The 27687-nt window shown below is 33.6% G+C and overlaps 3 protein-coding genes across 5 annotated transcripts; all 3 read left to right on the top strand.

Moving 5' to 3' along the window:
• On the top strand, positions 1922-5756 carry LOC18595971 (probable inactive nicotinamidase At3g16190). Of its 2 annotated transcripts, none has more exons than XM_007024158.2 (5): positions 1922-2058; positions 2142-2255; positions 2881-3115; positions 3258-3374; positions 5318-5756. In XM_007024158.2, exons 1-5 carry the CDS (start codon positions 2011-2013, stop codon positions 5329-5331), a joined length of 528 nt encoding a protein of 175 aa, XP_007024220.2. In that variant the 5' UTR covers positions 1922-2010; the 3' UTR covers positions 5332-5756. The 2 variants fall into 2 exon arrangements, with proteins under 2 accessions (XP_007024220.2, XP_007024219.2); XM_007024157.2 differs by having other exon boundaries at positions 5314-5756.
• On the top strand, positions 14359-19347 carry LOC18595970 (protein NRT1/ PTR FAMILY 1.2). The gene is made up of 4 exons (XM_007024156.2): positions 14359-14604; positions 14914-15131; positions 17425-17975; positions 18064-19347. The coding sequence occupies exons 1-4, from the start codon at positions 14502-14504 to the stop codon at positions 19007-19009; spliced, it is 1818 nt and encodes a 605-aa protein (XP_007024218.2). The 5' UTR covers positions 14359-14501; the 3' UTR covers positions 19010-19347.
• Positions 19887-21288, top strand: LOC18595969 (peroxiredoxin-2B). 2 transcript variants are annotated; one of them, XM_007024154.2, is made up of 3 exons: positions 19887-20284; positions 20673-20752; positions 20862-21288. In XM_007024154.2, the coding sequence occupies exons 1-3, from the start codon at positions 20130-20132 to the stop codon at positions 21197-21199; spliced, it is 573 nt and encodes a 190-aa protein (XP_007024216.2). In that variant the 5' UTR covers positions 19887-20129; the 3' UTR covers positions 21200-21288. The 2 variants fall into 2 exon arrangements, with proteins under 2 accessions (XP_007024216.2, XP_007024217.2); XM_007024155.2 differs by having other exon boundaries at positions 20673-20731; positions 20862-21236.

Here is a 27687-nt window from a genome sequence, read left to right as displayed (position 1 = left end):
GAACTCCAAATCACCATATTAAACCATTCTGGGACTTTAATATTCTTAATTTCATTTTAAATTCTCTATTTGATCTAGTTCGAGACTTAAATTAACTTAATTGTACCATTTGGTACATTGTCGTCTTTTAACGATTTTTCTTTCAAGGCTTTCCAAGTATGCAAGCATATTGTCAATCATATGAATGACATGGAAAGTATTTTATAAGGTCGGGCTTGACATACTTGATGTGGGAAGGCTCGGAAAGGTGAAGGATCAAGGATGGCAGCAACTTAGACTTGCTAAGAATGAAAGAAGGGGAAGAGAAGAGGGTGGAGAGTCTGGAGAGTGGAGAATGGAGATGGGACGGCAGAAAGGGGAACTAAAGAGATGAGATTAGGTATTTAGGTTTAGGAATTTTTTTATGTAAAGTCTCCCAAATACCCTTATTTGGGTTCGGTTAGAAATTTTTTTAACCAAAACCGAATCGAAATAATTGTACTAATCGAACTAACCGAATCGATAAAATCGAACTCATTTCGGTTCGATTCGATTGTTCGATTCGGTTTATATTTGCTCACCCCTAAATATAGATAATATGTACCATTGATATACTTGTTATATTGACATTCAAATATCATGTTGTTGTTTTGTAAATTAACGTCAATGTTAATTTTATATATATTAACTTTAAATTTCAATATTATTTATAATTTTTAAAAAAATTATAATTTCATTACTATGAGAAATACTCTCCCAAAAGAAAACACGGGAGGGTTTTAAGCCTATATGCTCTAACACTTAAAGCATACCGACTCAAAAACCTCTACCTTGTATATACAAAAGATGCTAACAACATAACCACCAAACTCAAACAAACCTAAGCTGATAATCAACCAACTCGCCTGGATACCGTATACAAAAAGGTATTTTTGTAGTGAATTTAAGAAAAAGACTTTGAACTCAACAATATAATGGAAGTATAACATTTTTATTACGAAACATTGGTGGATATTTTTGCAATTTACACTTGACAATCTTATTCTAAGACCCATCACACTTGAAAGTAATTTTCACTATTTTCAGTGTGTTTGTTGTTTAATTCCTAGTATAAAAATAACAAAAACGTTTTTGTTGTTTAGCCTTTCAAGGTTTGTACATGTCAATCCGTTATAAGCCTCTCAATAATGCTTTAATATTGCCTTACTCTATGGTGGTTGCAGATAAGGGTGGATCTAAAAATTTCTTAAGTAGTGTCATAATTAATGTGAAGTTTTTCTAAATGAGTTGTTTTGAGAGAGTGAAAAAAAGTAACCAACGATCGAGAAGAGGAAGCATCACTACAGATCTTAAGAGTAGGATTTGAATTTTTGAAAAAAGAATAATTTAAGTTTTGATTTTTTTTAATAAAATCTTAAATTATAAAAGAAAATTATTTTATCTTTTCATGTAGTATTTAAATATTAGTATATAAATTATTTTTTTAATAAATTTACTTTGATTTGGAGTCTTTGACCTCAGTTTTTATAAAATTACATAAAAATTAATGAGTTCATTAGTATCATTAACTAAATAAAATTCTATTATAAGTAATTTAACAAAAAAATTTTTTGACATTTCAGTAAATGAATGATGTCACTTGACACTATTTATCTTCATATAGATCCGCCCATGCTTGCAAATACCTCCAACTTTGTGGGAATATTTCATTTCAGTATTTTTTTCTATAATTTATTTTATCATAATAAAAATTATATAATTTGAACTTCCTATAATATCTTAATAAATCTTACATAATTTTTAAAAAGTTATAATTATGCTCCCAGCTTTTTTGCCATGTGGGAAATGTTTCCATCAACGACTAGGATTTAACGTTGTATAGGATCTGACGGCTTCAAAAGCATCATGCATCTGTCACTCAACGATTAAGACAGTGAAAGTCCCAACGTTAAAAATTTTTAACTTGAATCCGGTGCTACTACCAGTCCAAACCAGAGAGTTGCATAATCTAAAGATTTTCAGGGAGAAAGCATGGCAGACAAATGGAAGCAGACGGCTCTTATAGTAATTGACATGCAGGTCCTTTCTTTCTTCATCATCTTGTCTTGGATTTACTTGGATTTTTTCTTTGTGTGGAAAATTGGTATTGTGTCTTTTTGCAGAAAGATTATATTTTAGAGGATAAAATAATGGCAGTGAAAGGAGGCAAAGCCATAGTCCCTAATGTCATAAAGGCTGTTGAAATCGCCAGGCAGCGTGGCATTCTCGTCGTGTGGGTAAATTTTCTAGCCTTTTTCCTCTTGCTAGAACTTCACTTTCTCTTTCAGTTGTATTCATTCTCTTCTCTTTGGAAGCGTCTCCTAGGATGTTCAATTTATTAAGAAAATGAAAAAAGAATTAAGTCTTTGATGTAAATTGTTTTCCTTATTTAACTTCCTTTTTCGTTCTCCAGACAGCTTCTTTGGATAAGGATTTTTTTTGGATAATGGGTTCTGCTTGTTTTGGCTAAAGCTAGTTCCAGGGAATCTCTTAGAGCAAGTTAATTGAAGATCTGATCAATCTTCTAAAGTTTGATGATGGAAGCTCTTTTCCATCCTGAAACTACTTCTGAGAAATGGAGAAATGAAAATTTTGAAACTATTTTTTTTTTTTTTTGGAAATAACTATAAAGGTGTTGATATTTTAGAAGATTGATCCTGCCTCCTGGAAATAGAAAAATTGCTTTAATCAATCAGTCACTACTCATTATCTATAACAGATCAAAGTACCTTTTGTAGACTTATCCAGAATAAAATTGGCATTTTGAAATTTGGTGGTGATTAAGTTAGAGATGATATTTACAAAGGGCTTGTTCAGTTGTTTGTAAATTGCACATGATTGTGAAAAACTTTTGGGTTTTAGGTTGTTCGTGAACATGACTATTTCGGTAGAGATGTTGAACTGTTTCGCCGGCACTTTTACTCTCCTGAGAAGGGGGGTCCGACCACAAAGGGAAGTGTAGGTGCAGAACTGGTGGATGGCCTTGTGATAAAAGAAGAAGATTACAAGTTGGTGAAGACTCGTTTCAGTGCATTCTTTAATACCAATCTCCATATGTTCCTTCAGAGTAATGGGGTCAATAATCTAGTGGTTGTTGGTAAGGACAACTAAAGACTTGTAAACTTGCGAATATAAGTGATTTTGTGAGAGCCATTTGTTTCTCTAAGTTTATGTGGCATTTAACTTTCAAAGAGTAGTTGTGCATTAAGAGATTAATATTCTTTAATCTCTATGTCTAGGTGTTCAAACTCCAAATTGCATTAGACAAACTGTCTTTGATGCAGTAGCACATGATTACCAATCTGTTGCTGTTATCGTTGATGCCACAGCTGCTGCTACACCTGAGGTACATGATGGTATGTAGTTCTTAACCACTTGAATCTTAATTACAATGTCTTTTGGGAGCTGCTATGTTATGCTTCGAAATTTGACTTCTACCTATATAATTGATTAATCCATACAGCATTTTCTTATTTACTTTTCATGCATATAGTTCAATACACTTGCTTTGTGCTGCCGGCAATATGTGAGTGCCTGCATGCCATTTTCTTTGGTATTTTATTCATCCAAGTTCTAGAGATATTAATAAAGACAACAAATTTCATACTTCCTCCATAAAATTTTTCATGTGGAGATTATGCTAGGTCAAATGGGGAAATTCTAGGTTTATGAAACTAGAAAGGTTAAGTTGATTGTATTGTTTGCTTCATCTATCTATGGGATATATGCCAACGGAAATTTTCATCTTATCTTAAACTTATTGACTTCTATAGAGGTAGTAGTGTAAAATAGTAGAGATGAGCAGGGGATAAACTATGTAGGAGATTATTCAAATACATGTATGTAATAAGCAGGCATATAATTGAATGAGAATGTGAATGTAGTTATATATGCAATATGTGGGTCAATAAGTTAAGAGTTGGCGATTGTTCTGAATGTCTTGCTTAAGGTGTGTTGAAGCAGTTCTTCTAGAAGAGGGAGAAGTAATGTTGCAAACAAGTAAAACAGACATGTACTGAGAGTGGCAAAAAGGAAGATTGGAGCGGACCCTAAAGTACCAAATACTGTGGTAGGTGGTGGAACAGTGTATAGGGAATAGGAAGTAGGGAATTAGGGAAGAGAGAGATGTAGAGTGAACATTGAGGGGGGAGAGGAGTGTAGATAGGGAATGTGTGAACTTCCAAAAGCCCCCAAATGAGTTGCCAAAACCCCATATATACATAGGCTAGGGGGTGTCACTAATGCGACCAATAGAAAGATGCCATGTGGTTGAGCATTAAAGCCTTTTCAAGTAGGTGTTAGGGTTACTAGTGGTTATTCTAAGTTCTATGAAAGCACAATTGAAGTGTGTTATTAGGAGAAGCGGAAGCACTCTTGCAACTCAAAGAAACGTTAAGAGGAAGACATCTAAACTATTTCTATTCAGAGATACCAAGTCAAACTCTGAAAAATCTCAAGAGTGGAATTAATTCAAGAACTTGCCACTTGTTTCGGGGTTTCTTTCATTGCCTTCTAACACAAAATAACCTTGTCACTTGTTTTAAGTTACTTTTGCTACATCATGCTGTAACGCAACTTGGCTACCTGTTTTTAGATTACTTTCACTATTGTATGTAGTAATGTAATCCTGATAAGACAACTTTACTGATATTGGAGAGAATATGTTTGTAGCCAAAATCAAGTATCTATAGGGTGCAAGAGAATAGAGGTTGTTAATGTATTTCCTTAAGTTGTTGGAAGAGGAAAGTAATTCAAAACCTAATAAGAGCCTTAGAACCTTTGGAATTTACTACTTAAGACTGGTGTAGGAGTCAGCTAACTTTGCCGAACATAATTCATGAAGGACTACATAAAAATTTGGGTAGAAGGGGCAAACTTTAATTCTTTTTCATTTCAAATTTAAAGAGTTATAAGCTTCTTGGTGAGATTGGGATAATGATATTGAATGTGAAACTAATTCAAAAGATTGTTAAGTGGGGAAACATTTGCACTCACCTTTTGAGAAAAAGAGTGTAGATAGAAGGCAGGGAAATGAAGCAGACAAGGGTTAGGGGGAGAGGGGAGGGCTGAATGGAGGAAAAATCATACAAAAGTCCAATTTTTTTCAATTCTCTTATTTTTCTCGCTTGAAAACTTTAATAGACAATTCTCTTTGTTCTTTGTCTTGGTACCATTGACATATTGGAAGAATTTACTTCAATTTTTTCACTTTTATCTTTGAGAGAGAAAAATAAGAATATTTTTTCTGCTAAATGGCATTTATACTGATAAAGAGCTTTAAATTATGTGAACCAGCCAGTATCTTTGACATGAAAAATATTGGAGTTGCAACACCAACACTGCAGGAGTGGTGCGAAACCAATGCTTGATCCATCAAATGATTGAACTGGGATGCATTCTACCTGGTGGCTCTCCTTTCTCTATTAGACTACATGCATTCTGTCCCCATAAAACTGTGTTTGTCTTAATGTATATGTTTTGTGAGTAATAGTCATTACTGTGCTTATTTTTATGTTATTAGAATGAAGAAGAGAGGGTCACTAAAACGGCTTGCTAGTTTTCTTAGCTGGTTCCATTCAGGGGAATGCTCATGATTGAATCTTTCAAGTTCCCTTTTTAATAGCTTTTTACTTGGATTGCGTACATGTGGGTTCTCCTCCAATAGAATGGACAAGCAATTCCGATGTATTGTGAAGATATGGAATCCGGAAATGGGAGAAGGGTCCAGCATTGCATTGGATTGAGTTTCAGTTTGGGTTCAATATTGTCGGGCTCCAACTCTGCTTATTTAAATTGGACGCAAGTGGGATTTCTCGGCCTAATGTCATAAAACTGTATGAAACAATCAGCTTGAACCAGTGACTCGCAGCTGAAGCCCAAGTATAATAAGCATAAACTTAGATCGTAGAAACTTTGATCTTAAACTGGGTGTTGCACCCAATGAAAGCAAAGGAGAAAAATAACCCATTTTATGTTATTAGAATGAATAAGCCTATCTGAATTGGTTTGCAATACAAGACTATATGAAGATTTTCATTGTTTTCTCCGGATATTTTCATCTTTGGTTTTTGCTTTTTATTTTTTTTTCTTTATTTTTCACTCAAATAAGAGAACTGAAATCACTTGACTCCATTTCTCGCTTTTGACAACAAACTTGTTACCCCTAATCACTTGTTTTCATAGTTACTCCTAATCGCTTTGGTTTTTGCTTTTTATTTTTATGTTATTAGAATGAAGATTTTCATTGTTTTCTCCGGATATTTTCATTTTATTTTTATTTTTTGCTCTCATCTCAAACTTGTTATGTCCTTACTTTGGACAACAAGAGTGTTACTCCTAATCACTCGACTCCATTACTCGCTTGTTTCTCATTTATGTTTATTGTTTGAAAGAGCATTATCTAGTTACTTCGTGTGCCGCAAACAAGGTCAGGTTATCAAATTGACCCACCATGTGCGAGCTTCCAAATCAATGAACACAACTCTCAGTAACTCATAACTGGATCATCCCTGCCGCCTTTGATCTAGTTTTCAACTTCTTTACCGCTAGACTTGGGTAGCTTGATTGTGTCTATTGTCTGTCTGATACAGTCGACCTTAACTGTGGTTAAATGATGAATTCTGATGAATGAGGTCCGAGGGGTCTTGAAGACTAGCCAAAACTCAATCAGCAACATGTCTACTTGGCTTAAGCTTGGTGATGGAAAAAGAATCCGCTTTAATGCATCTCAGACCACGCGCTATACAGCTCCATATTTTTGTCCATTCCAATCCTTCAGGCATAGCAAATGGAAGCATGATTTAACGTTTGTTTCAAAATTTGCTTTTGACTAAAGAAAAACAGTACCTAAAACCCAACAAAACTAAGGGTCCTACCTTAAGTCAGAAATTGATCGACACTGATCAATCTGGGTTTGTAGGCCGCTTAAGGTTTTCAAGGGCAACCATTTTTCCATTTATATAACGTTTGAGATCAAATCTCAAGCTATCATACAGGAAAAAAAATATAAAAAAATTTCTAGTTGTGTCTTATCCTTGCCTCTCTTCTTTTGGCTTTACCTTTAACTTGAACGTTTGATTAAAAGGCAGTCAAGTAATTGAGCTTCAAGTATCTGATTTAAAGTAGTGGTGGATCTATTAATCAAGCAATGCTGATGCTAATGCTCATCCTCTTGGATCGTCATGACCCAATTCCAGCATAGCAGTTTAACTTAACGCTTCGAGAAGGCAACAAAAGGAGTAGATACGTTCCTGCCAGGAGAGGAAATTCCCAACAATGTGATTTTGTTTGTTTTGATGTGACTCCTGGATTTTTCTTTGAAAGTAATTTGTGTGGAGATGCTTTAGGTGTGACTAAACTTCATACTGTAAACTCAATGCAATCCCCAATTTTAACCAAAAAAAGATGTGTTTGGTCTATTGTATGATAGATGCATGCATTGGTCTAGATCAACATAGCCACATGTATATCAACCAGAGTTAAGGTGGCCAGGAAAAGAGGTAGTCACCGAGATAAAATCAGAGTTGTTCAGATGTCATGAAGATGTGATAACAACACCCAAGGTCTTGAAAGATTTTGGGATGAGAAGTAACCATCACATACAAGATTATGTCTGAATGTACTTGAAAGCAACATGTCGATAAGAAATAGCAGCGATTCATGAGGACCAAAGAAGCTTCATGAAAGAATGTTTATTTGCTAAAGCTAAGAAAAAAAAGAAAATGACCTTATCGGTCCGCACATAATGAGCTATGGCCCTTTATTCTCGTTTTTGAGAGAAAGATGCTGAAATTTCAGAGCATAGATATGTAAAATTCGAAAAGTTTAATGGTAACAAAGATTTTAAAGAATTGCGATAGTATAAAATTAATATCGCTATGAGACTGCTCAAGATGCTGCTAATTTCGTGAAGGCTCTTCAGACCAAGACGAAGACAACAAGAATGGCCAGAATAGTTGATGCAGTGCATGGCCCCATGCCAAAAGTTCAAACAGCATGCTCCCTATCAAACACCTAAACTTGAAAGGAATACATAAGCTGAATCAAAAGTTCCATGCTAACCTGGTCGATCATACAGATAGCCGAGGTGAAACAAGAGTAAATAAATGTTGGTAGTAAGATTTGTTGATGATTTAGTCATGATTAATTAATTATCCTTTTTAAAAGAATAAAAAATCATGATCCGAATCTTTTCTCTTGAAATTTTTTTACATTGCAAACCCAATCATATAGGTATGGAAATCCAGGGAAATTTTGCTTCTATTTTCTCTTCCATGCCAGTAACGGATCTAGGATTTTATATAAGGGGTGGTTAAAAAGTAATTATACAAAGTCATAAATCGGATTAATGATTCGATTCGGAATAAAAAATTAATTATTTTTTAAATAAAATTAAATTATAATGTAAAATTTTATTAGTAATTTGAATATAAATTTTCAAATTCATCAATATAAATAGATATAAAGCAAAAAAAAATTAATATTAGATTTTCACATTAAGTATTGTAAGCTATACTCAATGTTCTTTGATACTTTCAAATTCATCGATAATTAAATCCATGTTAATGTTTTTAATAATCATTTTATACCTATTTAATTTGAAAAAGTAAGATAAGATTATTGAAAATTTTTAAATATTTTAATCACATTTTTGTTCAGTTTTTCATGTTAACATATGACATATTGCATAATTACTTAAACCTAATCAACACATTGTAAGAAAAATTAAAGTAAAAATTTATACTCTTCAGGAAATTAAGCAATGCATCTTTTACTCCATAGGACCATAAAATATTTTGTACAATAATACAAAATATTGTAGTAAAGTTACACTAAAAAATGAAGGGTTTTTAAGAAAAGTAGATTTTGTATAAATGTTTAAATCAAATCTTTAGATAATTATACTCTTTAGATAGAGTTAAGTAATGCATCTTCTACTTTATAAGAAAGAAAATAAGAAAAATAATTTCAAAATTTGGGTTTACTCTTTTAGTTAAGCAATGCATCTTTTACTCTATAAGAAAAAAGAAAAATTAGAAAAACAATTTTAAAATTTGGGTTTACTCTATAAGAAAAAAAAGAAAAATAATCTCAAATTTTAATTAGAAAACTAATTTTAAAATTTGGGTTTACTCTATAAGAAAAACAGAAAAATAATCTCAAATTTTGGAAGTCAAAGGAATTGAACCCAGCCTATAAAATTTAATATAAATGACTTATCATTATGTCAAATCAATTTTAATTGAATTAAATAAGAGTGGTAAACTTATATATTTATAATTTTATATCTATTAAAAAAAAAATCAAAAACTGAGGGTGGCCTGTCTCCGCCGCTGGATACAGCCATGTTCTTACTTGGTCTGTCTAAATTTGAAGACAAATTAGAAATTGCGTGAGGGAAAGGGATGATATTGAATTGGATGAATGTATATACATAAAGCCTTGTTATATAGGAATGGTTGTTAAGAAGTCAGTACAAAAAATTTGAATTGTGTTTGTACATTTTCTATTATGAAGACAATGGGGTGATTTTACTCATTATTACTACATTGAATTTCATGTTAAAAACTAAATTAATTATCAAAAACTTTCATCTCTTTCATATTCCCTTGTACCTTGGTGCACAAACCAAATGCTTTCTGGCATTTTCCCAAGCATGTTGGAATTCCAAAATAAGTGATGCAAAGGGGACATTACATTAAAATGGGACAATTGCATCGTATCACTTAAGAATATTCATTCTTTTTTGACAAAATCGTCTTTCAATATCTAGTTAAAATAATTTAATGTTTTTCAATATTTTTTTTCTTCCATAGAGATATTTTTGTTATCGAATTATATTAATATTTTTGTACAATTTTAAAACTTGGAGGACAAGTTAACTCAATTGACAAGGCCTTCTAACTCAACCAAAATGGTTATGGATTGAAACTTATCACTGATCCGAAGATTAGAATAACCCTTTCGAAATTTAGTTAACAAAAAAAAAAGTGAAAAATAACAAGATAAGGAAGGCAGCCAAGGAGCCGATGGATAGGTTTTGGGCCGGTGAGTTGGATACATGAAAACCAGCTGAATGCAAATACAATGCGCTACTTCCAAGTTCCTACTTTGCCTTAAACCTGGTAAAAAAAGAAAGAAGATTTGATGCAAAAATAGAAAAGAGAAAAGTCACAGACTAAGCAGTTCCCATGGTTACATTGATTCCTTCCTTCCTTCCTTTCAAAGCACAGCAACTTAATTAATGGAGGCAGGATATGACGTTGCTTTTCAAATTTTCCTTTGACTAAAGAAAAACGTACCTAAAATCCAACCCCAATGGTGGTCCTACTTTTAGTCAAATATAGATCGACATTGATCAATTATCCGATGAGAAATGTGGGCACCTGGTCCTGCCCTGGGTCAATTTCTTTTAGCTTTTGAAAGCCAACCAATTTCCACTCGTATAATGTTGGGATCAAATCTCTAGCTCCTATTCAGAAGAAAAATATGAACATAATCTGGAAAAGTATTCTTCTACTTGTTCAAGTCTCTTTTTTTTTTGTTCATGCAGCCAGTAAATGCCAGCCAATTGGGGTACAAAGTGTTTGGTTTTCCCCTTTTTGCGTGGTAAAACCCAGTTAAAGTGGAAGAATTTATATGTTAAAACTTTAATCTTTTAGCATTTTCTTTCCTTTGAAAAAAGTTTGAAAGAAATAATTGAAACAGCAAAAATTACTGCAAAATTTCAAGTTGTTTGATGCTGACTTTAAGGTTCCCTTTAATCACGTGAAATGTTTGTCCAAAGGGCCCATTCATATCAACAATAGCATAATCATAATCATATATTTTTCCAAGAAAAAAACGTTTTTAGAACAGATCCGCAGGAGATCAACTGGGATTGTAACTTGTCTTCTTATTTTCTACTTACGCTAATTCACAATAATGAAAGTATAATTAAACATCTGATGTACGAAAAGAAAAATGGAACCTGGAACTATCAAAGTATAAACATAAAGGAATCCTCATTAAGAAAGTAGTTAAAGCTAAAGGCAGTCATGTTTTTATGTTTTGAAAAAGAAGTTTCCCTCACTATTAGATAAAGAATATATTTGAAAAGGAACCACGGCTGCCTTTATATGGTCTACTCCTACTTTGACTTCTTCATAGACAGTTTCTTATTCTAAGATTTATTTTTTTAAAAAAATAATTTATAGCATTTTTCTTCCACCAAAGAAGATACTATATATAAAATCCTAGTAATTTACTTAAAAAAATAAAATTCCCTGGGAAAATTTTCCTAGAATTATCGACTTGTGATTTTTTGTTGGACTTTTGTCCAACATTGTATCAAAAAAGACTCTAAAAAATTCATTATTTTTCCTTTTTGAAAACCCATCAAATTAAAAAGGAAGAAGATGCACAAATAATGATCATATCAAAATGATGAATCGTAATATTGGAAGCTGTCATTTAACATGATTCGAATGAATGGCTTTGTAGAGATTGAAAATGAGACTAAAAACATTTTCCAAAAATTTTCTTTTGAATAGTTGAATGTTCATTAATCAGGCGGTTTAGATTGTCATTTTCTTGGCTTTTAGTGAACAAACGATAGAAGATAAGATGTAAAATCAGGGCCCAACTTTACCGGCATTTGTTGAGCGGCTCTTTCTCTTCTTCCCCCCGCAAATCCAAAAAAAAAAAGAAAAAAAGATATGTACCCACTTTTTCACATGAGAGGAGGTGTATTGGAATTGCTTTGCTTTGCTTCACATGATTGAAAACCCCATCATTGAAAGAAAGGAGGAGAGGACTTTAGGGACACACTGCAGCACGCAAGGCCTAAATAGCTATAGAGGTATGGTTGTCCTTATTGCCCTGTCTCCTTCATGCAATGAATGTAAATTCCTTTGCAAATAATTTTGGGCCCTCCCTAAAAGCTCCAATTTTATTGACTATTTGAAAACATTTAAGTGGATGTATGAGGTCGGTGTCTTCATTAAGGAGGGTGGCATAAGCTTCTTCCTTCTTCTCTTTGAACTGTTGTTTGCATTTCAAAACAAGGGAAATTACCATGTAAGATGTTATGGTTCTTTTCTTCTTTCTTCTTCACCACTTGCACTTTTAATCTACCATTTTACTGTTTTTATCAATCTAATTAGAATGATAATTTATCAATGGATAGGACAGGGAACAACAGAGTTGAACTTGTTTTGTTTTTTAAAAATTAGAGGTAAATCGTTGGGAAGTACAAACTAAAAGTAAGAACAAAATTTGTTTTAGATAAATCGCAGGACATTTTTAAAAATAAATTTTAAAGATTAAATGTTTTTAAAAATAATTTTTTTATAAATTTAATTATTTTTAGTCAAGTTAAATAAAATTACTTTTAATGAAATTACATGCCATGATGTTACACACTATAATTAAGTTGTTACACGTCATATAAAAAAATATGTTACATATCATGTATAAAAGCATGTTATACGTCATGATTAAAAAAAATTGTTACATATCATATTCAAAAAAAAAATTATTGTTACACGCCATGTTCAAAAATATATTACACGTTATGTTGAAAAAATATTATTGTTACACGCCATATTGAAAAATATTATTGTTACATGCTATATTTAAAAACATTTTGTTATACTTTAATGCCTAAAACGTTGTTATTACTTACAAACTAAAACTTCAAATCCTCTCTACTCTCTTTATTTCTTTTTGTTTTTTTTTTTAACAATTTGACATTGATTAAAGTGTTTCTAACATATTTTCATAAATCAAAACACAAATTTTCTTATCTAAAACACTTATTTCAATTAAAAATAATAAAAAAAATTTCTTTGAGTACCTAGATTTATAAATTTCAAATTCTTGAGTTTGTTGGTGTCTAGGCCTCAAATTGATCCAATTAAAAGCTATTTCAAACATTTATGATAATTTTTACTATTTGAGTTTCATTTAAAATACTTAAAAATCAAAATTTTTAAATAACCACTCATTCTAAGCACATCAAAATCATTATTTAGTGTCTCGAAAGCGTAATAAAGAGAAATCTAAAAGTGCAAAAGAGAGAAATCGGAAGCATAATAAACAGATGCTGAAGAGTGAAATCGATAAAATTAAAGAGAACTAGATGGTGAGAGAGATAAATAGAAAATACAAATGAGAAAAAATTATAATAAATATTTTAATTTATTTAAAATAGTTTCAAAGCTATTTTTATCGAATTATAATTAAATATAATTAAAAATAATTAATTTATTTTAATAATTATTTTTAAAATATTTTTATAAAAGAAAATTATTTTTCATTATTTTTTCTAAATCGCGTAATAATACTATTTTTTTTGGGTAAAAAAGGACATATCATTAGGCAGCAAAAATATCTAAGTACCTTTGCCAATGGTCATCAGACATGAGATCTTTTAGAATTGCCATCCTATCAAATCTTTTCCATGTTACATGATGTAACTAAATCGTAAAAATTACTTCATTAAGGATGCCCCAAAATTAAAAGAAAAAAAAACATTTAAGGGAGACCATGATTTTCCAAATTGCACGGCAATATCTGCTGCTGCCACCACCAATAGTTTTATTGTCCAATAGTTAACACTCGTGCAGTGGCCAGTGTCTACCAACTGCAGACGGAAAAACTTGCTCTGAAAAATCTGATATATACGAGACTCTGGGTCTGGGCTATGGGAAATTCTTTATACTTTTGGGCTCATTAAATATAAGAAAAGTTTCAATTTCCAAAAAAGATGAGCTGTTGGTTCTACAGATCAGACGGCTGCCAGATGAAAACTGATGTGTGAAGTCACCAGCGGATAGGATTTGCGAAAATACTTGCTATGTGATTAAAACCCACGTGCAATGTGAATTGTCGTAAACCTAAATTCAGTGCTGGTGTTTTTTGGGGTTGGGTTTAGGGTTGGCTTATTACTCTTTATCTCATCATTGGGACCCTTTTCTTTCTTTCTTTCACCCCTTCAAAGAAAGAAAATGCCCCTTTGCTGCAGTGATACTGACTGGTGATTGGAGCAAGTAGAGCAAAAGGACCGGTGGACCATCCTATTACAGTGAAACATGCTGCACCATATCCCGAAAGCGCATCATGATTATTGTACTACTCCTACAATGTACTTTATTAGAAAAAGTGAATTTCTTTTTCAAAGAAAAATAAATTAATTAATAAAAAAAGAGAAGGCTGAAGTTTGATGTAACCAGCAAGAAAAGGTGTTAAGATCATGGTGTGTCTATTCCCCAATTATTTATCTACCCTCTTTTATATTTTTTATTTTAATATTTTTTTTGGGTTCAAGTGCCTTTCTGATTTATTTATCATTTGTAACACGCAAACACCTCTTGCTTTTTCGGTTTAAAAACTCACAACTCGAAACTTGAAACTTCACTTCCAAAACAGATATATATTGCAGCTCTCTCCGTCTTCGGTTTTTCAAACCTGTCTTGTAAGGAGCAAAAGCTAAGCCTTCAGCTATGGAAGATAAAATGGAGGGCTCTTCAGATCAAAGAGAAATGACTCACCAAGATATTCCTGACAGACAGAAGGGTGGACTCATTACCATGCCATTCATAATAGGTACATTCGATGGATAAACACAAAAGTTCGTTTCCTTTGCATTCTCTAACTCAAGTGTTCCTATAAAGTTTACCATGTTTCTGGTGATCATTATAGCTTCAGCTATGTCTTCGAATCTCTGTTTTTGAATATTCAGTAAAGCAGCAAACTATGGCATGCTATGCTTTTCTGGTGCATGCAAAATACCCGCATAAAATACTTGTACTTTTTTTAAAAATAGAATTCTGGTATTGGTATTCTTAAAAGTTTTAGATGAGCTCTCATGGTGATTTTGGTACCGTGTTTTGAGATTTTCGTTTTGAAATGTAGCCAATGAATCACTTGAGAAGGTCGCAAGTTACGGGCTGGTGCCCAACATGATACTGTACCTGATTAAAGACTATCACATGGGAGTTGCTAAAGGCACCAATACTCTCTTCTTCTGGCAAGCTGCTACCAATTTCACTCCTATTTTGTGTGCTTTCGTCTCTGATTCGTATCTGGGTCGCTACCTCACCATTGGCTTGGGGTCCATTTGCAGTCTATTGGTAACTTTTCTCCTGAAATTTTCTATCTTTTTAAGGCCATTTCCATTAAGTTCTATGATGTTCTTGAGTTAATAGTCATATCAATTTCTTCTTAATGGTCATCGATTCCATGTGTAGTCTAGTTGGAAGTCTAACTTCCAAGTAAAACAATAATTAAATATATTTGTTAACAAGTAAAACAATTAATTAATTAGGTGATAATGGCCAGCTTTAGCTTAAGGAAGAATGTCCCTTGGGATCTTGTTTTATTTTATTCCATTTGCTATGTTAGCGCCTGTCACAAAGGGTTTGTCCCGGCAGCCCACGTGAATATAGGAAACATCTGACTTTTTGGCCCTGAGCCCCGAACGTACTACTATCAGTTCATCATTATTGGGAATAAAGCCTGGTGATAAAAATGAGTCATGGCCCTGAGGACTACTCTCTCTACTTATTCACTTTCTTGTTCATATTATAAAGTCTAATATACATGCCACCAGAGATAAAGCTGGGGTGGTTGTGGTGGGTGGAGGTTGTTCCGTGTAGGCCTCGGACTGGAACAATAATGCTCCTTTATTGTACCAAAACTTCTTTTTCAAACAATAAGACGAAAATATTCAAATAAAATGCAATTGTTCAAGTATCTGTGGATCACAATAGCTTTGATGATTTATATATGCTTAGGGAGAGTGAATGGAAAAATTTAAGAAAGTTTGATGTGGCTGTGATAATACCCATTTTTTCTTTATTCCTCTAAAAAGAGTTTGCATTAATTTTTTTTCTTTTGACTACTAAAATTATAACTAAAAACCTAACCAAACCTAAAACTACCAAGAAAGGGACAGTAAAGTTAGTCATGTTTTTTTTTTTACCTTACCTTACCTTAAAGAAGAGTGTACCTAGGCACAAAAGTGGTGTGTCTAATCAAAGGCGTCCCAACCCTACGGAGCCTCTGGGGCTTTAGTTGATTTGTTTTGTGCCTCAGCACACGTAGGTGCAGGCTTTGACAACACAGCTACGCATTAAAGACAAAAATCTCTGAGGATAAACATTTCTTGTTTATCAGCGTTGGACCGACTTGGTGCAAAAGTTTCCTCTGATTTCCAGCCCTGACAAAGCTGCAACCAAAGCAAAAAATTGTGAAGGGATACATTTTATGTTTAGCAGCACTGGACTAGCTTTTTGCAAAAGTTACCTTTGATTATCTGACCCCATTATTAGGTTATTGAACAAATATCTGTACAAAGAGCCTTTTTCAGCACTGGTCCAGTGTGGTGCAATCCAATATATCCAAGTGATGGAGGGTGTGAACAACTTGGCTTCCGAATCATTACATATTAGAGCTAAGTTTGCCCTTTAAATTCATTTAGGCACGATTTGCTAATGGATTTGTGGTCCATTAATTAGCCTCCTAAGTTCACAAGAATGGAATGATGGCAATCCTATTTGCCATGCATGATTTATGCATTTATAATTGAGAGAGGAGATTAATTCATTTGGGCCCGATTTGCTAGTGCACTTAATCGCCATTAACATCTCTTATCCACCAGAATGAGAAGAGGGAGATTCCATGACCATGCGTGTGTTATTTATTGATTTATTTCATCAAGAAGGTAGCTTGTGCTTGCATGTGTGTGTGTTTGAATTTAGGACTTCATATCTTCTCAGAAGTGGCCGGTCAAGAGATGATTAAAGCCTGCGATTAGGTTTAATTCTGAATTTCTAATTGCTTTTTTGATGCATGCCTATGGCATAAACTGGTTGACAAATGTAAATGATCTCATTATCTAAGAGTCAAATCTCAGACCATTCGTTTGGGTGAGATTCACTATTTAATCAAAAACCTTTCTGTTGGATATTTTTGTATGAACTAAACAGTAAAAGATTAATAAACTTTTAGGGTATATGTTGCTTGGGTTTATGGGAAGGTGTGCATATTTAACTAAATTAAGATGATTATGGATTTATGGCCAAGTGTCACAGACCTCCTAGAGAGTGCCGTTTCCTCGAAGAAACTCTTGTGTGAAAACCGAAATACTACAATATTTCCATTTGATTTTAACTTGAATTTGGATAGCTAAATATATTGTGATCTCTACCGTCTTGATATATAGAGGTTTCAAAACTTTTTAAAATTCCTACACAAGATGCATTCATGCATATTATTCCACATATTCAATACATTAATTTTTCAACAATTTCATGGTATGTTATAAGTAACTTCAGCCAACGCCTTGCACCATATGTACGATCTGATTAAAATGCACTGTGTTGTGTTTAGTCATGAGAATCATCCTGACCTTCAATGCTACAGGGGATGATACTTTTGTGGTTAACAGCAATGATTCCACAGTCAAAGCCTTTCCCCTGCGATCTATTGACTCAGAGCTGCAGATCTCCAACAGCGGCTCAAATGACTCTATTAACCTCCTCATTTGTTCTCATTTCCATTGGAGCTGGTGGTGTTAGACCATGCTCCTTGGCATTTGGAGCTGACCAATTGGACAGAAGAGATAACCCAAAAAATGACAGGGTCCTAGAAAGCTTTTTTGGCTGGTACTATGCCTCAGCAGCTATTTCTGTTCTAATTGCGTTGACAGGTATTGTCTACATTCAAGATCATCTTGGATGGAGAGTGGGCTTTGGAGTTCCAGCAATCCTAATGTTGCTCTCGGCTATCGTGTTTTTCCTTGCTTCTCCCCTCTATCTCAAGCAGAAAGCAAGCAAGAGCTTGTTTACTGGCTTTGTGCAAGTGGTTGTTGTCGCTTATAAAAACAGAAATCTGACATTTCCACTTCCAAACTCAAGTGGGTGTTACCATCACAAAAGGGATTCAAAGATTGTTGCACCAACTGACAAGTTAAGGTACCAGTTGATTATACAGCACTATCCCTTATCATTTCGATATTGTGCTTGTATCTTTTTATAGACTTTGTTGCTTTTATGCTCATAGGTTTTTGAACAAAGCTTGCATCATCAGAAACCCCGAGCAAGACATAGCCGCGGACGGCTCAGCTTCGAACTCATGGAGTCTTTGCACAGTAGAGCAAGTAGAAGAGCTAAAAGCACTTATTAAGGTCTTACCAGTGTGGTCTACAGGGATCATCATGTCAATAAACTTAAGCCAAACTTCATTCCCTGTGCTCCAGGCTACCTCTATGGACAGATACCTTACAAAGAAGTTTCAGATTCCTGCTGGCTCTTATGCCATGTTCAACATCATTTCCCTAGCACTATGGGTTATTCTCTATGACCGTGCAATTCTTCCCATGGCATCGAAGATCAAGGGTAAACCGGTAAGGCTTGGTGTCAAACTAAGGATGGGAATTGGGCTATTTCTTACCTGCATGGCCATGGTAGTTTCAGCAATTGTTGAGAATGCCAGACGAAGAAAAGCAATTAGGGATGGGTTTCTAGACAATCCTCGTGCAGTTTTGGACATGTCTGCTATGTGGCTTGCGCCACAATTTTGCTTGAATGGCTTAGCTGAAGCTTTCACCGCGATAGGGCAGACAGAGTTCTTTTATTCTGAGGTCCCCAAGAGTATGTCAAGCATTGCTGCTGCTCTCTTTGGACTAGGATTGGCTGTGGCAAATTTGCTAGCTAGTGTTGTAGTGAGCATTATTGATGACATTACCTCAAGAGGCGGGAAAGAGAGCTGGGTTTCAAGTAATATAAACAAAGGTCGCATTGACAATTACTATTGGGTTCTCGCTGTATTGAGCTTTATCAATCTACTTTATTACTTTGTTTGTGCCTGGGCTTATGGACCTTGTGGTGAACAAGTAAAAAAAGTAAGCGATGCAGGGAATGGTTTGACAAAGGAAGAAGAGCTGTCTAATCTAGTGACCAAGGATAGAGATGAAGGGAATGGCTTGAAGGATGGAGAAGATCAGTGATCCAAGGCCCTGACATCTGCTAGCTTGATGAGTGTTTCAAGTCTTGGAATGACTGTTGCAGTTAAAATATGCCTGCATAGTCTGGTGTTTAGTAGCTAGCTAGGAATATAGTTTTTGAAACCATAACATCATTCTGCATCATCTTTTTACTTGTGTGAATTTTTCTGAACTCTGTGCCATATACCATTTTTTACCCTCTTTTTACATTGTATTTTGTTACAGTATTTTACTAGATTGCAGTATATAGTGGCTGGTCTGATGATTGAGTCTTTGATTTACCTTAAACAATGTTTGCAGCTGCTTGATAACTAAATCTATTAAAAATGTCCTTTTCTTAATTTCTTGCCATTCGGCTATCCGTCTATATATTTTTGAGCACCAATGTTGATTAGAAAGTAGTTCCCTATGGATTTTCAAATTTCAGTGCATTCAAAGCATGTTGGACTTAAAATATTGGCACTCTGAAACAGACTTAATTGTCGTTCTTGAATCCTTTGAGTCATCTGAAAAAGGAAGGCATCGGAATTACAATAAACATATCTATAATTATGATCTAAAAATTATTTAATTCCAGTACAAAATTATTGAGTAGTGTCTCATTTTGTTGGATCCTTCTGTTTGAAAAACCAGATGGAATCTTAAAAGTTAAAACCTCAATTATTCACTTCCAAGATTGTTTGCCATTGTCACGACAAAGCTGGGAGGGCACCTCTGCTGATGAACCGTTCAGCAAGAAACTCCTTGTCTCTAGCATTAGAGTCATAGTGAAATGAGTGGTTTAAATCCTAACACTGTTAAAAGTTCTATTCCGTAGGCGATAGCATATACATACTACCATATATATATATATGTATATATCATTTCCTACATCTCCTTTGACTTTCTCTCCCTAATCAAAAGCCATGATAGACAAACCATTCCCCACGTTCTTTCAGACCAAACGCAATCATTAGTCCACATTCCCTTGTCCTTTTACTCATCGCTGCCCACCACCTTTGATTCCTTCCTTCGAACACACATCCTTCCTCTTACATATACTGATATACGTTAACCAGGCAACTTCATTCCCCCTTCCCCACCATCCATCTCTTTGCAAAAGGGAAAAGAAAAGGGACAAAAAATGACTTGTACCGCGGTCGGTGACACAATTCCCGATGGCACTCTCTCCTATGCTGATGAGGATGATCAGATTCTAAACGTGTCCGTACACTCCCTTGCTGCCTGTAAACAGGTCATTCTCGTCGGAGTTCCCGGTGCCTTTACACCCACGTGCAGGTAAAACCTTATTTATTTATTTAAATGCTTACGAGATTACTTCCACTTTTTCTTTGTTTTTATTATGGTATGGAGAAGTCCAAAGGGAAATTAATTTGCTTAGTGCTTATTCTTCTACTTATAAGTCTCTTTAGTTTCTTTTCCACCAATCAAAGTAACATATTGCCCTTTTGATTTGCCACTACAAAACGACCACAATCTAATTAAAGATTTGATCAAATAATTATCTTAAAAACTTAAGACTAAACTAATAGATATTCATTCTTAGTTCTAACGTACTCAGAATTTTTTACTGACTTGAAGTTTGTTATAGAAAAATTTTCTATAGCTGGGGCCTTAAATCTCATTTATTTTGTCCTCATTTTTAAACTTCCAAAATGATTGGCAGTTTGAAGCATGTTCCAGGATTCATTGAAAAAGCAGAGGAGCTGAAGTCAAAAGGCATTAGTGAGATTTTCTTAATCAGTGGTATTAAGAATTATTTTTTTTTCCTTCTTCCTGCTTACGATAAATTTGCATGACCAAATTATGCTTTAATTATTATGAAACTCCCAAAAAATTTTGGGCTGTGTTGCAGTAAATGACCCATATGTGATGAAGGCTTGGGCAAAGTCATATCCCGAAAACAAGCATGTCAAGTTTTTCTCTGATAGCTCTGCAGCTTACATCAAAACTCTTGGTCTTGACCTTGACGTCTCTGACAGAGGTTTTGGAGTTCGGTCACAAAGGTTTGCTCTCCTGATTGATGATCTTAAAGTTAAAGTTGTTAACGTGGAATCTGGTGGCCAGTTCAAAGTTTCCAGCGCTGAAGACATGCTCAAATCTCTCCGATTACTTGCTGCCTCACAACTCTACTATTTTATTTGTGTGTTATGTTCTGTAATAATAACTTCCGTCTTACAAAGATGTTTTTAATGTACATTCTCAAGAAAATCATTTCTTGCTACTTGAACTGCTGTTGCTTTTGTAACCTGGGGAATGTCATATAGTTTGTTAAGTTTACAGAAAAAAGGTGTTCTATAAGGGAAAAAAAAACTAATGAATTATTCATAATCGGAAATGTCATTTGGTGATGCAAGGAAGAGCTATTGAACTGTTGAAAATTTATCAGCCTGTATATCTTTTTTTTTCTAAGCCATGAACTATTTCATTGATTCAATAATTTAATGGGGTTACATAAGTTTGTAGCCTTACATAGGAAAACACACAGTTTTGACCCATATAAACCACCCACCCTATATAACCATTGCCTGAAACCTCTCTTACAAAATGAAAGCCCACCCTGTACAGCTCCAATCAATACCAAAAACATTGGACCAAAAACATTTACTTAGTCGAAAAGAGTTCCTAAGCCATCAACAGCCTGTATATCTATGTTACTTTTTTTTTTTTTAAGATTTTATTCATTTCAACTTATATTATGTAAAAGAATTATTAGCATATAAATATCGAAAGTATAATAAAATTTAATGATTGATTGTGTTTTCAAAATTAATTAACTGAGCACTCACTTATGTATGACAAAATTATCAAACTCTTATAAAGTTTTTCTACAACAAAACAGTATAGAAGCAATCTAAGAAGAATTCAAGATGATGGAGGGAATGATTGTGAATTGTTTCTAATTCTTCTTTTTCTTTTTTTTTATTCCTATTTAGAAAACCAAAAAGTGCTATTTATAGATAAAGATGTCTTTTCGCAAAAACACAACTGTCTATTTCTGAAACACTCAATTGTCCATATTTCAACAAATATAATTGTTTGGTTTTCGACATAATTATTTGAACAAATATAACTCTTGAATAGTCACAATTGTTCAAAGGACTTTTTTCTTTAATTTCATTCGTCCATTATTATTATTGGCATAATAGTTTCTGTCACGACCCAAATCTGAGGGTTTGTGACTAGCATGCACGAACTCGGTAGACAAGCTTGCGAGACTTAAGGAAGCCTTCATCCATAAGTCTTGTTTAACTCATTTCATCCATATAAGGCCTTATAGCTATCATCATTAACATAAATTCATCTTAATACGTCATATTCATTTATAGCTCCTTGGCTCATAATCACATACAGGACTTAACGTAATATCATTCTCCGCCATACTTTGGCTAGTTCATTAAGTCATCTTGACTTTTCATACAGTTAACATAGGGCATCATAGTGCTAACATAATATATTAAGACATAAACATCGTCTACATAGTGTAGAAGTATAAAACTTGACTATGACTCAACGAAGTGACTTGTTAGCATGGTAACCTACCAATTTCCAAAATTACATGTCTGTAAGGGACAACGTTAAGCCACTTGGTCCTCAGTGTCTATTTATCTGCACATACAATTGAAGAAGGTGAGTCATACTAATACTCAGTGAATGGGAGCATATAACAATTGCAAATGTGTAGGATAGTTGCTACATGTATCCTCTAAACATACATACATAGCAGTAAGCTCAATGTAAACATAGTAGAATAGGTTAGACATCACTTGTCATAAACATTCTAGCATTTTTTGAGTAGCCATACTATGCTGCATTCATACATAACTTTTTATCGTATAACGTAGAGTAAGTTATTTCTAGGGCTGGCTTTAGCATAACGCCAACAAAGCCCTTGCTTTAGGCCTCAAAATTTATAGGCCCCATAATTTTATATAATATAATTAATTATATTAAATATATATAAAAATTAAAATAATTAATAAAATATTTCTTAAATTAAGTGTTTATTGAATATTTATTTTCTTTCACTTCCTACCTTCTATTAATTCTCAACTATTTATCTTACTTCCTCACTTATGTGAAAGTCAAAATAATTAATAAAATTACATATTCTCTCACTTTCCCAATTATGTGCCTAATAAATTTTTAATTTTTATCACTTCCCAATTCCCATGATGCTAATAATTCTCAACTATTTTCTCTATTTTCAATGAATGTAATATGCTTTTAATGATCTCTAACTAATGGTAATTTTTTTTAATTTCAATAAAAAGGGCCTAATTTAATTTTTTTTTTGCTCAGTAAGGGCCTCATTTAAATATTTAATCACTTTAGGCCTTTAAAGGTATTGAGCTGCCCTTGGCTATTTCTACCTTGCCTATCATAATCATTATCATTATAGCCGTTATCGACTTCCATCTATTGTATGAACCAGCCCACCATATGACTGTCTACATACATATTCAAAGTACTTACCTTGTGAGGGATCAATGTGAGCTCTAATCCCTTAAGCTTGTTATGCTTGCATTTCATCTTTCATCATAAACATACATATATCCATGGCTCTTACCTCAAGACTTTACATTTTCATTATTTATAAACACCAATATCATAACATAAATTCACATGTTTACATCCTAAGGCATGCCACTACATGGTCATAACATCATAACTTTAAGTGGTCCTCCTTGGACATAACATAGTCATGTGTGGTGGCTAACCGATAGACAACTTATCATCATAGTCATGCCCCATTGCCGAAGCAAATGGTGAAGTACATAGTCATCATTTGGAAAAGTCTCAACGGATGGCATCATGGCACTACAAGTAGGAATCACAGGTGGGACGAAACCACCATCCTGCTTACCACCATTCTTGCTGGCAACATACATAGTTACAAGGATATGGACATACTTAACCCCATAACATACATCATCTAGAATTATCCAAGGACAGAATATATTTATCTCACATCATTTCATTGTCCGAAATCTACCACGGACGGGTCGTATTCATCATTCATAATCATATAACCATTGACTTATACATTACATATCATCATCATCATAATTCAGTGTTAATCATATTCCACATTCTATAAATAGCCTAGGTATAACTCTTCTACGCTTCTCATGTAATTCTCATAACATTCACTAGTTTAAACATCACAGCTCTAGACCTATACATTATAAACAAATCAAACATAACATCACTTTCCACATCACTTAGATTCATAATCATATCAACATCATCTAGTCTAGGTACAATATCTTTAGGCATTTCACGTTCTTCATTTCATGCACATATTGCTAATCTTTGGCCTATGCATAATCCTTCCAAGCACATCATATTACTTCCATAACATACATGAGTCTAGGAATTCTATTTCCAGACATGTATATATACATATAAGCATAGCATACATTATTCATGCTATCATAGGGATCATACATGCACACCTTGTCATCATGCTCCTAGTTCATAAATCCCTAGTCATTTTGACACTTTCAGTGTTCCTCTATCGACCTTGCACAATTTAGCTCACTAAAGCGTCAATATCAGCTCAATAGTTTACTACTTACTTCAAATTGTCATCTAGCATTTACAATGCAAATTCATCAACATTCATACATTAATTCTCTATTTCATAACTACATTCCCAACTTTCAAAGCAATTCCAGCTTTTCAACATAGCACATTTCTAATAATTCATCATACAAACTCAACTTTCTCATATTTTTCAACAATCACTAATTCCCTTACCTTAAACATGAATTTCGCTCATAAAAACTTCAAAGCTCCAGCCAATTTCAACTCCAACAACCACTAAAACTGAAACATAAAATTTCCAACTTTCAAACTATTCAAATTGAAAATTAATCGGTAACGAGCTTTAAATTTACCTTTGCATTGATTTTCTAGCCTTCAAATGCCTCTTTTCAAGCCTCAAATTTGTGTGGGGGAAGAGGGTTATGAGAGCAAAGGGAAAAGGTTTTATTTGGCTTTTGTTTTAACTAGGCAGATTGCCAAAGGTTCTTATATTGTTTTGCCAATTTGTATGTATGTATCGATATATTTAGCAATGTATTGATACATCTCCATGGGTTCTTTTTAATTTTATCGATACATGAGGCATTATATTGATACTGTTTAGACATAATGCTTTTTGCCACAAATGTATAGATACTTTTCATCCAAAATGTTTCCTTTTTTAAATCTATTGATACACTTGGACAATGTATCGATAGAAATACATTCATTGTTGTGTTTTTCAAATCTATTGATACACGAGGCAATGTATCTATACATATTTCCTAAAATGCCTTTCTCGTGTTCTTCCTACTTTTAGTGTATCGATACATGGAGCCAATGTATCGATACTTCTTGTCTAGAATGCACTTTTCCAACACTTGGAGCATTCCTCGCTCAAATGTCTAACATCTATTTCCTTTCCAACTTACATTACCCATTGAATTCATCAAAATTACCCAACATCAACACATAAGCTCATCACATAATTCAAATCCTCATTTTTGCTCTATGTCACATAATGCGTAAATCACATATAGCATAATTACTCTCATATTATATTCATTTAAGAGCCAAACACATGCACCATATCATGTAGTAGCTAAACGTATGCACACATCATTTCTGGCCTTTACACACTTGTACATTTTATATATATCTCTCTATGGACATAAACATATCCTTGAATTCATAAGCATAGAGTTAATAATTCACTTAAGCTTTTTCAATAGCTTACCATACGTTAACATGTTCAACATCAAGATTAGGGGTATTACATCCTCACCTCCTTATAAAAATTTGTCCCTGAATTTAGCTTAACATTATTACATCAAATTCATGCCTTAACTTTCAAAGAAATAGGGATACTTGGCTCTCATAACATCCTTAAGTTCCCACGTTGCTTCTTCCATCGTATGACTTTGCCATAATGCTTTCACTAAGGCAACATCTTTGCAGCAAAGTCGTTTCATTTGCCGATCTAATATGGCTACGGGCTACTCCTCATACATCAGTCCATCTTGTAACTAGACTTCATCATAATGAATCACATGTGAAGGATCAGGGACATATTTCTTAAGCATGGATATGTGAAAAACTAGGTGTACATCAGACATATTTGGTGGTACCGCCAACTGATAAGCCACTGTGCCTACACATTCCAAAATCTCAAATGGTCCGATGTATCTATGAAATACCCTATACATTGATATGGTGATAAATAAAGTTGATCGAATGCAAATTGAGGTTAATTAAAATGTTTAAAAGTGATAAAAGATGAAAGGAGTAGTTTAAGATAAAATATTTCGCAAGTGAGAAAATAATAATAATTTGATCGGAGGAGAATTTGTGAGATAAAAGGCGATTCAGAAGTCAAGTAAGGCATAATAAGGTATTTTGGGTACCAAGGAGACAAGATAAAATTTTTAGAATAAAATAATATTTTGTTAATGAAATAATATTAAAATATTAATATTTAGCCGGTTGCCGAAATCAGTCATGAAGAAGGATCATATGGTTGATCCAAGTGGGGGAGAAGATGACAAGCCCGACTCTATAAAAATATTTGTCATGACATACATGTGATGGATAACATGTTTGCATGCTAGGAGAGTCTCGAAAAATTTACAAAAGTGGGTATTGTACCTAGAGGTACAACAAAGTTGATTTAAGTCTCGAACTAGATCAAATAGAGAATTTATGATGAAATTAAGAATTTTAAAGTCCCAGAATGGTTTAATATGGTGATTCGGAGTTCGAGGATCAATTTGGAGTCAAACCGAAATTTTCGCTATCTAGGGGTAAAATGGTCATTTGCCACTTGGGGACAAAATGAAAATTTTAGAAAAGATTTTTTTGGCCCCATTTGACTCATTGGAGTATAATTTGACTTATTGGAGTATGATTTGAGGTTTAGAAGTGAAAAATTTTAATTTTGGTATAATTCAGAGTATAGGGGCAAAATTGTAATTTTTTCGTCCCGAGGGCAAATCGATAAATTTTTTGCCCCAGCACTTTTCAAGACCAAGGGATTTTAATTGTGGTAGGATTGGATAAATACCAGAATATTTGTGGTGGAAAATTAAGAAGAAAAAGTCAAAAAGTTAAAAATTTGGGCCAATAAGTATGTGACACGTGGCATGCTTGATTATTTTATTATTTTCTATAGAAATCAGCCCATGAAATCCCCAATTCTCTCACCATATTCGGCCTAGGCAACCAGCACCAAGAACAAAGGAAGAACAAAGGGAAAAACAAGAAAACCTAGGTGGAAATTTAAAGAAAAAGTGAAGAAATCAAGGAAACAAGCTAGGTAAGTTAGAATTTCTTTAATTCTCCTTGATACCTAGCTTACTCATGCTTTTGTTCTTGATTTCCATGGTTGAATATTGAGTTATCATGATGAATTCAATTCTGAAAAATGGGTATGGAAGAGGAATTGTTGTTGGAATAATTTGATTTTAGACTATGTTAGTGTTTTTAGTTAGTTTAGCATATTTAGGAACAAAACAACAAGAAAAGAATTTATTTTCCTCCGTTACCATTATTGGTCGAATTTTCTAGGGGAATATTGGCTGCTGATCTTGATGTTTATTTGAGGAATTATGATGAATAATGATGAATTATGAGCCTAGAAAAATAATGGGAATTTT

The sequence above is a fragment of the Theobroma cacao genome, chromosome 6, assembly GCF_000208745.1.
Source record: "Theobroma cacao cultivar B97-61/B2 chromosome 6, Criollo_cocoa_genome_V2, whole genome shotgun sequence".
Lineage (NCBI taxonomy): Eukaryota > Viridiplantae > Streptophyta > Magnoliopsida > Malvales > Malvaceae > Theobroma > Theobroma cacao.
This window is presented reverse-complemented; position numbering and strand designations above follow the sequence as displayed.